At 50.3% G+C, this 16,661-nt stretch overlaps 1 protein-coding gene across 4 annotated transcripts in view; it reads left to right on the top strand.

The window, feature by feature from the left end:
* Positions 1-2,371, top strand: part of Trrap (transformation/transcription domain associated protein) — a 111,891-nt gene extending 109,520 nt beyond the window's left edge. For all 4 annotated transcript variants that reach the window (XM_076840749.1, XM_076840750.1, XM_076840747.1 and 1 more), the window contains exon 71: positions 1,310-2,371. In XM_076840749.1, coding sequence (XP_076696864.1) covers positions 1,310-1,594 — 285 coding nt within the window. In that variant the 3' untranslated portion in view covers positions 1,595-2,371. The remainder of the gene's footprint in view (positions 1-1,309) is intronic.
* The last annotated feature ends 14,290 nt before the right edge of the window (positions 2,372-16,661 follow it).

Genomic DNA, 16,661 nt, shown 5'->3' with positions numbered 1-16,661 from the left:
CTGGCCACAGCCGTCCACCTACAGGACTGAGAGAAGATTCCAGGCCCTGGGCAGCTCCAGGAGAGGGTCTGTTCTGACTTGGCGAACTCGTGCCTGGTTCAGGGACCAGGAAGCGCTTGCTCGGGTTGAGCTGTTACGCTTCTGCCAATAGCCATAGGGTGATCCCTAGGGCATTTCATTTGGAAAGTCGGAAGAGGGCTCTCCACCAGAGGGCCTGTCACCACCCTGGGAGTTTGCAGAACGTGGTGGCATTGATGGGACTTTAGCTCTAGCTCTGGGCTCAGATTTCTTAACAATCTGTATTTAGTGAGTGCCTTTAAGTCTCGCTCAGATGCAGGCCATGGTGGGAGCTTTGTGTGGCTGTGCTAAAAATCACACTCTGTTGTCACCAGAGTAAGTTGCAATAATGCCGGCGACCTGTCAGCTGAAAGTGCCTGCCTGGGGACGAGGCTCCACTGGCCAGGCCCTTCACCTTTGCCCTGCTCCTCACTGGCAGCTGTAGTGACCCTTTTAGACAGGAACCAGGTCTTGCCACACTCTTCCCAAGACCCCCCCTGTAAGTCAATGGAGGACTTGGTCAGAGTAAGGGCCACTGACGAGTCGGGCCGGCAGAGCCTGGCAGACACTGGTCTCTGCCCTTGACGTTTCCCAACTCCTTTACCTTTGCCTGTTTTGTGGGGAGGGAACTTAATACTAAGCCCTGCTCACAAATGGGGAGGCTGAGGTACAGAGTCTAAGTGACTTCCCCAAGGCCACCAGGTGGGAGGTGGTGGACCTGAGCTACCAACCTGATGTGCTGAGACCCAGACAGTAGCCGCCTCTTGCTGACCCTCCAAGCTAACCAGGGCAGCACGGCGCCCACGGCCTCGCTTGGCTGCTCTGCCTGCGGCACCCTCGCTTCCTTCTGGTCTTGGGTGAGAGCTTCCTGGTGCTCCTGGGAGAACCTCTCCCCCTCCTGCCCTCCCTGCCCTGCTCTCCACAATGCCCATCGCCCCACCTCATGATGTGTAGTTGGTTGGAGTGGGAGCCCATAAGCCAGCACATGGGTTTTCTGTCCTCTTCACTCTTGGCCAGCGCTCGGCCAGCCTGCAGATGTGGTAAGTGGAGCCGGTCAGGCAAGGCCGCACGTTCCACCTGGACGCTGTTGCCTGGCGCTGCAGAGACTGGTTGGAAGTGTTGTGTGTGGCCACGGCTCCAAGTAGAGGAGGGGCTGTGGTGCCCAGGATAGGCAGGGCCCTGGTGGCCTGCTATGGAGCTGCCCTGTGTGTCCCTGGTGAGCAGGAGTCATTGCCTTCTCTCCTTCGCACAGGTGGACGGCATTCTGAAGACTGTGCTCCGGGACGAGATCATTGCTTGGCACAAAAAAACCCAGGAGGACACCTCCTCTCCTCTCTCGGCCGCTGGACAGCCTGAGAACATGGACAGCCAGCAGCTGGTCACCCTGGTGCAGAAAGCTGTCACCGCCATCATGACCCGCCTGCACAACCTGGCCCAGTTTGAAGGCGGGGAGAGCAAGGTGAACACCCTGGTGGCCGCTGCAAACAGCCTGGACAATCTGTGCCGCATGGACCCTGCCTGGCACCCATGGCTGTGACCGCTGGGCTGCCCCACCGTCTGGAATGTGAAGGCGCCTCTCGGGCTCTGTGCCGCTGGCTGCTGTGGCCTCTCTGCCCGTGGGTCGCTGTGGCCTCTGTCTGCCTTGTTCATCTTAAAACAGTCCTGCAGGTTTGCTGAGTTGCAGTTATTTTCCTGGAAGTGTGTGTGTGAAAGAAGGGAGCCACACTGTGACGTCATCGGGCCACTAGAAATGACGGAGCCAAACTTACCTAAGCTTTTTAAACGCCTTTTTAAGGAGCCAGGATCCCTGGCCTGGAGTTTTTGTGAGTTCTTTTTTACGGAGCCCCTCCCTGTGGGAGGCAGCTGGACTGCAGGAGCCAGCGCCGTCCTCCCGCAGCTCCCCCGAGCACCGCGCAGCCCTGCTCCTGCGCAAGAGACCCTGGCGGTGCAGGAGAGCCCAAGAAGCCGAGCCTGAGCGCCCATCCCCGCCAGCACCCCTGGCTTGGGGAATCTGCGCGGCGTCCACTGTGTAGAAGGCCCTTCCCCGCTTGAGCACAGGTTTGGATTTGGCGGAGTGGACACCGACCCTGCAGGTTGGCAGCGGGTCTTGGGCTCTTCACTCCTGGCTCGATGTCTCCTAGATCTTTACTATCACTGTACCTGAAAAAATCATTCTTCCTAATTTAAAAAGAAAACAGCAATGAAAATTTGTCCCTTTAGTCTTCTGTTATGTTCACATTTTTATAAATCTGAGCATTGTTCTAAATTTGTACAGCGTGATTTTTTTAGAATAAATATTTTATAAAAGGGTTTATCGTCCTGTTTCCGTGAGTTGTTTTTTCTGCCTTGACATCCCTCAGCTCCTCGGGGACTTGGGGCCCCAGGAACAGTGAGGGCTGTGGCTCGCGTGGCTTCTTGGTGAAGGCACAAGCTGCCTGGGCAGGCGCAGCGACCCTCTGGTCACAGGGACGGGAGTCTGTGCCTGACGTTGGCAGCGCACCCAGTTCCCACACTTCATGGCTGCTGCTGCGTGATGCACACAGAGCTCGCCAAGACCTCAGCTGCTCCATTCCATTAGCCCCACCCCTTCGTCTGGTGTGAACCTGGCCAGGCCAGTCACTCCAGGGCAGCAGCATGGACAGAGCACAGAGCCCCTAACCTGGCGGACACGGGACAGTCTCCGGCACAGGTGGTGACACCCGTGGGACGGGGAATAGGCCTCACTCCACTCCAACACGCACTGCGGCCAAGGAGGGCTTCCCACTGAAGTACAAGCTCCCCACGAGGAACAAACGCAACTCTGGGTGTGCCTTGTGGCCGGTCAGCAAGGCCACCTTGTGTGCACTTGGGATTCTCACAGCCTTCCTTCTCTTCCCTGGTGACCCTCACTGGCCTGGGTTCTGGGGAGCATGGCTGCTGTCCCCAAGGCAGGTGTCGACCGCAGTTGTGTTGCTGGATGTGACCTGGGTGCAGGCTCCTTTGCAGCAGGGGCTGCGGCTGCGACCCTGGAAGTTCACATTGGTTCCCAGGCCTCAGGAGATAGGTGGACTATCCACTTGCGAAAAGGGATTTCCAGCTCCAAGGGTGAGTAGCTTGTCCAGGGTCCCAGAGCCAACAGAGGAGACCAGGCTTGAACCTCCTCCAGTTCGACTCCACGTCCCAAGCTGTACCCTGGACGCAGTCAGGGGCTGAGGGCCAACTCTGCCGTCTGATGGGACTCTCCCTCTCTGTCTTTGCAGCTAATTTGTGTTTCCCATTTCTTGGTGACAGCTGGCTTCGTCAGACCAGGTCTTGGATTTTGGAGTGACAGGAGCTGTGATTGAGGACTGGTGTCCCAGGTGTCTCACTGAGGCGGTCGCCCTGTGCCCTCGCTGAGCCTGCTGTGCAGTGAGGTGTACACAGAGAGGACCTGGGCTGTCAGGGTGCAGGAGCGCTGGCTCCCTACCTTGGAGGGCCAGAGTCACCCGGTTCCTTGCCAGGTTCAGCCAACGGTGCCCCAGGCAACACCCAAACCATAGCCAGCGCAGAGTCTTGCCAGGGACGCATCTTCTGCGTTTCAAGAAGAAGAAGGAGTGAGGACCCAGAGTTGGGAGGCCTGGAGCCAGCACCTCCTGACCACGAGTCAGCGTCCTCACCCAGCTGGGGACAGCCCAGTAAATGGCTCAGTCACAGGCCACATGTGTCCTAAGGTTCACCAACTATCATTTTGAGGTACTGCTAAGCTTTTGGGTTTTATAGTGATGAAATATACACCACAAAGTTGATCATTTTGACCTTTAAATGTCGAGCCCACTGGCCTTGAGTAGTTCACACTGCTGTGCGGCCATCGCCACGTCCCTCCAGGCCTTCCTCAGTCTCCCACACTGAAACTGCAACCCTGTCTTCCCCACGTCCAGCTCCCCACCACCACCACCTGCTTTCTGTCACATCACTTGACCACTCTGGGGACCTCATGTCTTGTTGGTGACTGACTGATCTCACATGACTTCCTCAGCATTCATCCTGTTACAGCAGCGAGGTTTTTTTTTGGAAAAGCTGCATAGTGTCCTTTGGCTGCTTAAGCCACATTTCTTTTATCTGCTTATCATTGATGGACACTTGGGTTGGTTCCGTCCTTGTCCACTGTGAATAATGCTGCTAGGGACGTAGGTGGGAGTGTTTGTTCACGTCCCTGCTTCTAATCCTTGTGGTCACATGCAGAATTGCGTAATCGTGCAGTGACCACCGTTTTCCAGGGCAGTTGTGCCCTTCATGTTCCCTCCAGGAATACACACCCCTGGCAACAGTTATTTTCTGGTTTTTGTCTGTATTTTATTTATTTGTTCTGGGGATTGAGCCCAGGGGCACTTTCCCATTGAGCTGATCTCCAGGTTTTTTTGTTTGTTTGTTTTTTGGTTTATTAAGCCAGGGTCTCACTAAGTTAGGAGGCTGGCCTTGAACCTGAGACCCTCCTGCCTCAGCCTCCTGGCTTGCTGGGATTATAGGCGTGCTCCACCCTGCCTGGCTTGACTTTTTTTTTTTTTTTTTTTAAGGAAGGCATCCTAATGGATGTGAAATTGTATCTCTGGTGGTTTGGATTTGCGTTTCTCTAATGAATGATGTTGAACAACTTTCATGTGCTTATTAGCCAGTTAGTTATATATCTTCTATGTCTCGAAGGACTAGGGATGAGAATGAGCCCCAGGTAGATACATGACTTGGAAATGCTCACTGCATGGACCACCGTTTCCCTCTTTAGTATTCTTTTTTGTGCAAATAAAAAAATTTATTTTTATATATATATATTTGTACTGTGGATTGAACTCAGGGTGCTTTAACCAATCAGCCACATCCCTGTCTTTTTTATTCTTTATCTTAAGATAAAGTCTCCTTGAGTTGCTGAAGCTGGCCTTGAACTTGCCATCCTCTGAGTCCCTGGGATAGCAGGCAGGGGCCACCGCACCTGGCAGTTTTTCCCTCGCAGTGAAGAGCTATTTTGTTCTCTGTCAGCAGAGAATTCTCATTCCCCTGCCCCCGGCCTTGCAGGATTTCTCTTGGAAATCTTCATGGTCTTATTGATCGCTCACATGGGGTGACCTGGTCTTCTCAGCTCTTGCTTTCAAGATGTCCTCTTTGTCCTTCAGCATTTTGATCGGCGTGGGCCTTGGCGTGGGTCTCTTGGAGTTTATCAAGCCTCTGACTTTCGTGTGTCCCACAATCCCCTGGGCTCGCTCGCTTGTCTCCGTTCCTTTCCCCTTCTGCTCCCCTGCGTGGTGATTTCAGGAACTCACTGGTGTCCCTCCTGCTGGTTGAGAACTGCTGTTGAGCCCCGTGGTGATGTCACAGCTCCAGTGCTGCAGTTCTCAGCTCCAGGATGTGTGAATGGTTCTTTCTATCACAATCTCTTTGTTGATGTTGCCATTTTGTTCATGGATGTATTTCTGTGTACCGCCCAGGGTTGTGAGGTAAATTGTGGAATGACTAAAGCTGTGTGTCTGTCTTCAGGGGCGATCTCTGTAGATAGGTTTTGTTCCCCTGAATTTCCCCTGGTTTTCTTGTCTGTATCTTTTGATCGTTCGTTGACAGCTGGGTAGTTGAGGAAACCGCCACCTTGCCTGTCTCTGCAGGTGCCTCCTCCGGGCTCTTCCTGTGGCCTCTGTGGTTTTGTGTTTGTTTTTATTCTTCTACAGACACAGCTGCGTCTCGGCTGCCTTTCATGGGTTAGCGCTTCCTCAGTCGGTCCTCTCCTTGGTGGCCCAGGCCCCGTGTCTTCAGGCTCCTTAAATAAAGTCTATTTGTAAAGTAAGCCCCAAAGAATTAAAATTGTTGTCAAGTTTCATTTAAGCACTTGGAGAGTCATTTAACTGTACGTTGGACTAAAGAAAATCCAAAATCACCTTAGAGATGACAAGAAATTGCTCTAAGTCAATAGAAGAAACTCATTAAGTAGCAAAACAAAATACTATCATAATGCTAGAAGTAAGACAGAGGTAAGTCAACATGAAGATCAACATTTTCAGGCCGGGCGTAGTGGCACAAGCCTGTAACCCAGGCAGGAGGATCAGGAGTTCAAACCCAGCCTCAGCAACTTAGCAAGGCGCTAAGCCACTCAGTGAGACTCTGTCTCTCAATAAAATACAAAATAGGGCTGGGGATGTGGTTCAGTGGTTGAGAGCCCTGAGTTCAATCTCCTATACCAAAAAAAAAAAAAAAGAGAGAGAGAGAGATTCACATTTTGGGGCTGAAGTTGTGACTCAGTGGTAGAGCGCTTGCCTAGCATATGTGAGGCATTGAGTTTGATTCTCAGCACCACATATCTAATAACAACTAAAAACAAAAAATTAAAGATTCACATTTTCGGGCTGGGGATGTGGCTCAAGCGGTAGCACGCCCGCCTGGCATGTGTGGGGCGCTGGGTTCGATCCTCAGCACCACATAAAAATTAAATAAAGTTGTTGTGTCCACTGAAAAATAAATATTAAAAAATTCTCTCTTTAAAAAAATAAAAAAGATTCACATTATCATAATGTGCACTTACAAACTGTATCTTGAGCTGCCCCCAACAGGAGGACACAGACGTGGTGAGCTTACAGGTTCACGTGAAGTGTCTTCAGTTGCTCATCATGGCTCTGAGAGTCGTCTACCAAGATCCTAACTGGAACCACTGGAGGTCCCTGATGTAAAGTCAGTGGCACTGACAGAAACGACGATTACTTTAGTAGAGAGGTGGCAACACATGGGAAAGGTGGTGGCTCTGGCCCATGCTGTGCAAACGGTAGGTAGAATCCACTGCCTGGTGTAGACCTTCCCGTGGCCAGTGCAAGGGGTGCTGGGCCAGCAAGGCTCCTGGAGGAGAGTCCTTGGGAGCACTGTCCTCATTTTCCAGAATGTGGGCAGGACCGGGCGCTCTTGCTTGGGAAGAGACAAGGAAGAGGACCAGAGCTCTGCCCATGGGTGTGGCCTGACACTCAGAGGTGGCCGTGGCCAGTGGAGAGTATCTTCTTTGGAGGCCTGAGCCTGAGGGGACACTGCTGGGCCCAGCAGCTTACCCATGTCCTTGCACCCTGGCAGTAATGGATGCTCTTTCCCCTCCAGAGCCTGGTGTCCACAGGGTTCCTTGATGGCCACCTCCGCCTCCAGCCAGTGCTTCGCCTGGAACACCCAGGATGCAGGAATTCTCAAAATGCTTTACTTTTTATTCCTTCCTGGTAATTTTTTGTGTGAAATCTCCATTTTCTACTCCTAAGTTATCGCGCATATTTCTCTTGTGGAAAATGAGCTGGTGTTGAGAGTGGCTACTGAGGCCATCAGGGTGTCTGGGAGAATTGTAGTCTCTTGGCCAGTGTCCAGCTTGTCCCATGTCCCTTTGAAATTGCTGCAGGTAGTCTCTCCAGCTTGTCCCATGTCCCTTTGAAATTGCTGCAGGTAGTCTCTCCACAGGAAACGCACTTTGGTTGAATATCCAGCAGGTTCCTTCCCGTACCTGGTGACTTTCTGTCAGAACTTAACACTTTGGGCCGGGCTGTGGCTCAGTGCCAGGTGCTCGCCCAGCCTGCACGAGGCCAGATGGAAAAAGGGAACTCAGTACCTTTCTGCTTCCTACTCTGTTTTGACCACAGTGGAAACGTTTTGTGGTGGACTTTTAATGTGGTCTTTGTTTGGGGTTTTTTGTTGTTTGTTTTCCTTTGTTTATTTTGGTACCAGGGATTGAAACCAGGGTGCTTAATCACTGAGCGACATCCCAGCCCTTTTTATTTTGAGATGGGACCTTGTGAAGTTGCTGAGTCTGGCCTTGAACTCGTGATCCTCCTGCCTCAGCCTCCTGAGGCGCATGGACCACCGTGCCCTCCTTAATGCAGTCCCTTAATGGCACCAGTGACTTTATTGCTCTTCGCTATTTCAGCATATATTTAGTTACTTATTTTTAACTAAACTTATGAAAAAAAAAAAAAAGAATATAATCCTCCCGTCAGTTTTTTCAGAAGACCATTCTGCTCGACTGAGGGCTCTGTTTCCTGAGTAGCCGTTGTGTCCAGGTCTGAGTTCCCGCCAGGAGCTCTGCAGGGACTGGCTGCTGCCTCCTGGGCCCAGCATACATTGATCCTGTCTCAGTGGCAGCAGGGCTGACCCAGGGCTCGGCCACCACCCCCTCCCCCTGTCAGAGTCACCAGGAGGCCACCCTCGGCTGCTTGGGCCTGTTCACACCTATGTATTCAGTACACCTGTCCCCTCTTCTCTCCTGTCCTTGGGCTTCTTTTGACAGCAGCCTTGTGCTTCCCCGAAGCCCAGAATTTTGATTGGAGCCTTTCTGATGCCATCTGAAGTTGGGCTCCTCCCTTTGCTGAGTTTCGCAGGCTGCTTAGTCGTGGTGGCCGCATGGTGTGCTGGAAGGCGTCTCATGAAGGCCAGACCTTCTCACACTGCCTTCAGCTCTTCTAGACTTGGTTATTTAGTTCTTTGCTGAGCCCCTCCCCTGACTCAGGCAATGGCAAGGCCCTACTGAGGTGGATGGCGCAAGGCGTCCATCCTCTGGAGGAACGCAATATGTTTCTGGTAATGGGCTGGTTTTGTATCCTTTAATAAGTATAGTTGCGACTTCTCATATGACCATTAAGTATGAAGGAAAAAACATGACTTTCCCAATTAATGCAACTACTTCTAAAGAATAGATCCGTTTGTTCTAAATGCAATGATTCAGCTGTGGAGCGTAAATTGCTAATGTTTAATGAAAAACTCCCTGTATTCCTGTCAAGGAAGTTTTTGAGAAATTAAATTAAAATCTAGAGAAGAAGAATTAATGTTAAGAAGACAGATTAGTGCTTAGTACTGGGCAACTTGTTCTTGTTCCTGTGCACAATGGTTTGTGCTCCTACTCTTGTTTGATTAAAATTAATAACAAGTTAACCACTTGCCATAACCGTGGCACTGGCTCCAGTCAGTAAGTCAAGAAAGAATAGTCAAGGTATAGGCCAATAGTCTGGGACATTTCTAACTATTCTTGAAAGTTAACTAAGCATAAACAGCTTAAAGCAAAACTCGAACTGAAAGGAAAAATGCTTGCTTATGCATAAGTCAAGATACATTCTTCTATTCTAATTGTAGCTAAGTAATACTTTGTTTCTTTGAATAATGATTTCTGTTTTGTAACCACAAAGCACTGTGAGCCTGCCAAAATGAAAAGAGATATGATTAACTTCACAAGTAAAGATTGGGATCAACACCTTCATTTTGGTGTCTGTGTTGTTTCTCCACCCCCCTTTCACCGACTCCTCACCATCTGTTAGTCTCCTGAGACCCCCTGTTGGAGCTGGTCTCCAACAGTTCTTTGCAAAACTCTTGACTTTAAGCCCAGTGAAGATTTGGGACTTTCCCACTGGTGGCCTCGTGGTACATTTCTCTTGGCCTTTCTTCCTGCCTGGCTACCCCAGCATTGCCCTGGGGCCTCCAGATCGGTTTCACCTGAAGCTGGACTCAAGCGTGTCCCTCCCTCCAAAGGGCAGAGCTCTGGTGGCAGCTCCTAGGCAAACAGACTTTCATGATGACAAATGAAGGACAGCCCTCACTGTCACCACCACTGTGAGAGCCGGAGGGCATGGATTGCTGCAGTCTCCTGTAGCAGTGTCACTACCTGGACCTTGTCCCCAAGGCAGCACAACACAGCACTGCAGTTGTTGACAAGCAGGTGGTGGCTTCTCATCTGCTGGATGAGAACAGGCCCCTAGGAGGCGGAGGTGGCATTCGGGGCTGGAGCTGCCCACCTGTCTCTCTCCTGTGGGAACACAGGAGTGCCTGCCCTGGCCACTGCACAGTGAGTGGAATAAGGGACAGAGTCGAGGGCAGCCCTGTTAGAGGGTGGAGGCGGCATCTGGGAGACACCAGGGTCTAGTCATCAGCACCCAGTGCCCCGCTCCCCAGCAGCGCCTGCCTTAGCGCCTGCCACACTTGGCCAGAGCCAGAGCAGGGCCTCAGGAACAGGAGGCTGTCCAGGAAGGTGCATGGAGCAGGGAAGGCTGCAGGACCCCAGGAGAGCATAGGTGGAGAGCAGAGCCCTGGGCAGGGTGGGAAAGTGACAACTCGCTCATGTTACAGAATTTCGGACAGGACTCAGGGATGCAGGCCTGTGATCCCAGTGACGCAGGAGACAGAAGCAGGAGGATTGCAAGTTCATGGCCAGCCTAGGCCACTTAGACCCTGTCTTAAATTTGGGGCATAGCTCAGGAGTGGACGGCTTGCTTAGCACATGCAAGACCCTGGTTTCAATGCACAGTATTACAAAAAGAAAAGAAAAAATAAGGAGGACTAAATGCAACACAGGAGCACAAAGGTCTGTCCAAGTCACCCAGCACTGTCTGTGTCCAGGGCATCGGGCAGCAGGAAAACCTGGTCAGGCAGGGCAGCAGGGCTTCCCGGCTCTCGGGCAGGGTGGCCTCTCTCTGCGAGGCGGGTGTGTTTCTCTGGACTTGCTGTGGCCTGCGCCTGGGCTGCTTGTCCAGCGTCACCAGACCTCCCAGGGCAGGAGGTCATTTGGGGTCTCGTTCTCTAGTCAACCTTGTTTTTCTAGAACTTTTGCTTCCTGTATCATTCCCTCTTCTTATTTACGTGAATCTAATTTTGTAGGTAAGACAACAGAGGCCCAGTCATGCCCTAGAGTTCCAGCTGTGACCTGTGGACTGGATTCAAGACCCTCCCAACTCTACTGCTCCCACAAAGTCGCCAAGGACAGAGCCTCCATCCCTGGGGGTTTGGGAGCATGGTCATGCCTGTGCCTGGAGACTGGTTCTGGTAGGTGCCAGCAGGACCAGGCTGAGAGCCCTTGCCTGGTCTCCTGTGTTCCCCAGGGGCCGCCTGACTGGGTGGAGATGCTGAGCCATCACCCGGTCCCCACAAGAGCTTCTGCCATGGAGAAGAGACACAGACGTGGTGGAGTCGAGTGGCCCTGCCTGCCACTCTGACCACAGGTGCACCGACAGGCTGAGAGACAGAGAGCTGGTGACTCCCCCGGGATGTCTCACCTGCATGGTGAGCCCCTTGCCTTCAAGGTTGTGGTCTCAGAAAACGGGGCCTTGGGAGGTGACTGGGTTATGAGAGAAGAGGAGTCCTTGAGAACGGGGTTTGTGCCCTGAGATAAGAGGCCCAGAGAAACCCTTACCCCCTCCAGGGGAGGACACAGTGAGAAGACACCAACCATGAACCAAGAAGCGGCCCTCACCAGACACCAAACCTGCTGGAGCTTGACCTTGGACTTGTCAGATATCAGAACTGTAACAAAAACGTCTGCTGCTTTCCAGCCTCCCGGGTTCTGCTCCTTTTGGAAAGGAGCACGGGCTTGCATGTATGAGAGTGACAGCCGTGATTGACAGGCCCTTCCCATGGAACACACAGCTCTGGGAATTACGTGGGCGAGCCTCAGTTTACAAACAAGGAAACTGAGGCACCAGTTAAATAATGTGTCCAGGGTCGAGTAACAAAGCCAGGAATTGGTCCCGGGTTCCAGCTCTGCCTTTGATAACGTCATGATATAGACGTGGAAAACATCTGTCCACATGCGGATCTGGGTGTGATCATCAGGTAAAACACAGGAGCCAGAAGCTGTTAGTGCAGCTGCCCTCGGGGGCACAGAGCTGGTGTTGGGAGATCAGAGGGCGAAGGAACAAACTCGACGTCTCAGGATAGCTGACAGGTAGGCCGGGAGGTGAGGGGCAGGCAACAGGGGCCGACTTCACAGGAGAAAAAGTGAACTCGGGAGAAACTGCCTGTTGGTCCTTTGTACAGTGATGCCCTCCTGGGACACTGAGAGGAGGCAGGAGCCACTGCTCCCCAGTGACACGACCACCAGGAACACAGCAGACACGGTGGTGCTGAGCAGTGAGGTTGGGGAGAGGTGATCGGGGCTTTCCAGTGGAGGATGTGCATGTCGGAATGCGGCCTCTTCATAGGAAGCATGTTTAAAACTTGAGCACCCACAACACCGGGATCAAAACCTGAAAATATTCTGAATTGTAAAAACCGTGATGAGCCAGACACGTGTCTGTCATCTGGAGCACAGTGTCCCCTCAGAAGCGGAGCACAGGACTAGTCCGCTGAGTCTGGATACACTGTGTTCCCATGACTGTTCCCAGGAGGGAGAGCAAAGTAAACATGACCAGAGTGACACCAGAAAGATGGCAGAGCTGGCACCAAAGCTCTCTCCACCACTTCAGCGTAGAGTGGCAGGGTCCCCAGAGGTGACCAGCTAGCAGCCAGGTGAGCAATAAGGACTTCGTCCTACCAATATCAGGCTTGGTGTTTTGATCACCAGGAGCAGACACGGGCAGGCTCTGCCCCCCCCTCCCCCCTCACCTGCATGAAGTGGCTTCCCAGCGAGTCTAGAGGAGTGGCCTCCCTTTGGGAGCCAGACATTTAAGAAATGAAAAGCAACTGCATGGGCGACCTCTGTGACCTGAGGGTGGCTCCAGCCAACAAGCAGGAGGAGGCCGGGTCCCTCAGTCACAACAGGACTTTGCCTTGGCTGCAGCTGCAGGGTAATTCAGCATATTTTTCATCAGAAACACTGGGAGCCGTGGCAACAAGCTGATCATGTTCAAAATGCTGAAGGGGAAAAAACTGTCAGCAATTCATACCCAGCAAAACTGTCCTTTGAAAATGAGAAATTAAGACATTCCTAAGTTAATGTCCATTAGCGCTTCCTTGCAGGACATGATGGAGACCCTCAGGTTGAGATACGGCCTAGGGCTCCTAGTTGAGGTGACTGTCGGCCAGCTGGAGAGCCAGGATTCAGGCAGTGGAGACACTGCTCTGTGAGGTGGGTGAAAGAGGGATTGCAGTAATACTCAATTTTGGACAGTGTCTTAGAGACTCGGGAGTTTGGGTGCTTTAAACAGAGAGACTCCATTGGAGCCCAGCCAGGAATACCAGAGCCTCAGAGGCCCTGGCTCAGCACAGGGAGAATGCAGAGAAACTCAGAGTTAGTACAGAAAGTCCCCAGATCAGACAAGCAGCCTGCCCACAGCTGACCCAGAGGCTGCATTGTCCCTTAGACGTGAAAAGCCCCCCATCCTCACCTGGCCGCGGGAACTGAGGCAGCCACACTGCGCTGCTGCTGCACAAACGGCTGCAGGGTCCCTGCAGGTGCCTGCCACAGGACCTGCCATCACTCGAAGGTGAGAGCAGGACAGGCTCAGAGATTTAACCCCGGGGGTTCAAGTCGGAAAAGCAAAGGGGAGCCCAATTTGCTTTCCCCTTGACTCTGGTGGCTCCCGTGACCAGCTGAAGCGGGTCGGGGATCTGCACAGGAGGTGTGGGACATGTTTGGGGACTAAGCCTGGGAGGCTGCAAAGGCTGTATGTGTGGGCAGCAGCCAGGGTGAATATTGGGCTCCCTGGCCCCGGGAGTAGGATCCCAGGGAGGCTCCTGAGATCCAGATCTCCGCAGGAAGCAGAGCTACCCAGCCCTAGGTGTGCTGACCTTACTTCACCAGAGTGGTCACCACCCAGCAAAAGCCCCACCTGGGGGACTCCGCTCAGAACTCTGCAGGCCCACGGGGGTGGGGGGGCCTGGCCTGTGCAGACAAAACTAGCGGGCAATGCTTCTCCTCCCACCCTTCCTCACACGGGAGAGAAGAGAAGCTGAGAATTTTTGAACTCCAACTGGCAATTTGGTGAGCAACACAAAAAGAAGGGCTTAACAGCCCCTGGCCCCTACTCTTCCACTCGGCTGGGCTCAGGTAGTTGGGCAGAGACCATGTTTATTCCGCCCCAGTGGAACAGGCTCCTTAATTGCTCATTAGGAATCTTCTCTTTTCCTTTTTGGCTGTGTGTGTGTGCTGATTGGTTCATGGACATGTTTCTTTTTATTCTCATTTGTAGTATTTTAAAAATGCAGTCTTGTGAGGGTTAGAGTTTGGTCAGAATATTTTGGTTTTGTGTTGTGCTATTTTTCATCTGTTTCTCTTTTTCTGCTAACAGTCAAATTCTATTGCTCTGCCATTCTTTTTTACTTCAAGTTTTTCTCCTTCCTTATAACAGCCACATCCTACGTCTCTTCTGCATTCCTTGGGTTCATTTTTTGAAGTTAAACTCCTTTCTATTCTTGCCGTCTTTTAGCACTAGTTGGTTTACATAGTGCCTGCCCCATCATTACTGCTGTGGATGCCAGAGTTGACACCCATTGTTTGATTTAATGCCACATATTGTACATGGTTACCTATGGCAATTACTATCATTTCTGTTTTTTTGTGGTAATTGACATTGCAGACGTCAGAAGGAACCAAGAATTTAGTTTAATGCTTTATATTGTTTGTGTTGGTTGTTGCAGTTATTCGTTGTCCCCTAATCTGAGAGATACTGGAAACTTACAGGGACACTACAAGTTCACGGGGTAGAAACTCTGCTGAACTAAACCGAAAGACAGCGCGCCTGCTCTACACACAAATTAATTACACTCAATCTTCAGCTGTACCTTAACACAAAGAATAGAAGAGACAAAAACCCAAACTAATGACCAGGCCCCAAGTACAAAGAGCTAGGGGTGGGCCCCCAGGTCCTGCCTACAGACATCCATTGCTACAACAGAAATGGGGAAATAACACAAAGACTGTGGATCCCACTCTGGCAAGGGGATCACAATCCAGATCACTCCAGGACTCAAGCAACTGAAGATGGTGCCTAAAAAAAAAGAGGTGGAGGAATCCAGTTGACACACAAGACCAAGAACTCTGAACACCTGAGAAAACAGGCAAACAAATCCCCCAATAAGGGAACTCACTGATAGTGAGGTAGATAAAAACCCAGAGAAAGATTATAAAATACTGATTATCAAAATGTTCAATGAAAAGAGAGCAATTACAGGAGATGATAGACCATTTTAATAAAGAAATAGAAATAGTGAAGAGAAACCAAGCAGGTCTTCTGGAAATGAAAGACAAGATCAATCAAATTTCAGACTCACCTGAAGGTATCAACAAAGGACAAGATGGTGTAGAAAACAGAACCTCAGGCCTTGAAGACAGAACTCAGGCATTGAAGATAGGCTGTAAAGGGGAAAAAATATGGAACTTGACCAGAAATCAGAACTCTGGGGCAACTTTATATGACCTGAGAATCAATCATTAGGATAGAAGAGAACATGGAGATACAAACTAAAGGCGTAAAGAACATTCTCAATGAGATGGTTACAGAAAACTTCTCCCATATCAGACACAAGGTAGACATCAACATACAGGAAGCTCGTAAGGCGGAATGAGAAGTTCACTGAGACCCAGCATGATCAAAATGTCTAACAAGGGAAGAATAGTAAAACCTGCAAGAGAGAAACAACAGCTCACATGTAGAGACAAACAAGGCTCTCTTCTGATTTCTCTGCTCAAACCCTAAAATCAAGGAGGGCCTGGAATGAGATATTCCAAGCCCCAAAAGAAAACAACTGTCAGCCAAGGTTACTATACCTAGCAAAAGTTAAGGGGGAAATAAAGATATTCCATGGCAAGATAAACTAAAAAAACCTCAGAAGTAGCAAACCAGCACTACAAAGATAAACTTCACACAGAGGAATGAAAAAACAATTCCCAAAGCCCACACAGGAAGTTCAACAGAAGAGTAATCCACTAACTGAGAATCAAGACACGATAAAATATAGCAAAAAACCAAAATGGCAGGAAACCACAAACAAATGTCCATACTAATAATGCTGAATCAAATACACAGATCAGCAGACTGGATCAAAGAACAAAGTCCAACTATTACGATTTACAAGAGACCCACAGGCAAAGATACCATAGGCTGAAGTAAAAAGGATGGCAAAAAATATTCTGGGCATATGGTCCAAGAAAACAAGCAAGAGTATCTATTCTCATATCTGACAAAGTAGATAGATTTCAAGCAAAAATTAATCAGAAGAGACAAAGAAAGGCTGATGTTTTCAAGATGGCGGACTAGAGGAGGCCGCTTTCCTGCCTGTTCCAAGGCGTAAAACCAAGAAAGCAGACAGGCAGCTTCTCAGCAAGTGAGGTCCTAGAAACCTTCAAGGACATGAAGTCCACGGTAGAAACTCTACTGCCTCAGCTCCATACTGTTGAGATGGTTGGACACACAAACAACATGAAGAAGCAAGGGAACAAATCACCCTCCAAAATCAAGATACTCCCAATAACAGAATCCATCAACACCACAGTGGAAGAGATGTCAGATAAGGAGTTCAGAACACACACAGATAAACTGACCTGCGAAGTAAAGGATGGTATAAAGAGTGAAATCAGAAAATACAGGAAGTGAAAGATCAATAGAGATTCTAGGAGGAAAAAGACAAGCAGAAATCCTTAGAAATGAAGGAATCAAGTATCACCAACCGACTAGGTCACTTGTAAGACAGAGTTTCAGGCAATGAAGACAAAATATATAATTCTGAAAAGAAAGATGACCATGGAGAAAAGGTGTGAGAGACGAAGAAATATGGAATAACCCCAAAAGACCATCTTTAAGATTTATTGGGATAGATGAAGAAAGAAATTAAAGGGATACAAATAGGAAAATAATTCACACTATCCTTATTTGCTGAGGACATGAGCTTATATTTAAAGACCCAAAAAACTTCACCAGAAAACTTACATAAGTGAATTCAGTAGTAGCAGG

The sequence above is a fragment of the Callospermophilus lateralis genome, chromosome 19 (assembly GCF_048772815.1).
Source record: "Callospermophilus lateralis isolate mCalLat2 chromosome 19, mCalLat2.hap1, whole genome shotgun sequence".
Taxonomy (NCBI): domain Eukaryota; kingdom Metazoa; phylum Chordata; class Mammalia; order Rodentia; family Sciuridae; genus Callospermophilus; species Callospermophilus lateralis.
This window is presented reverse-complemented; position numbering and strand designations above follow the sequence as displayed.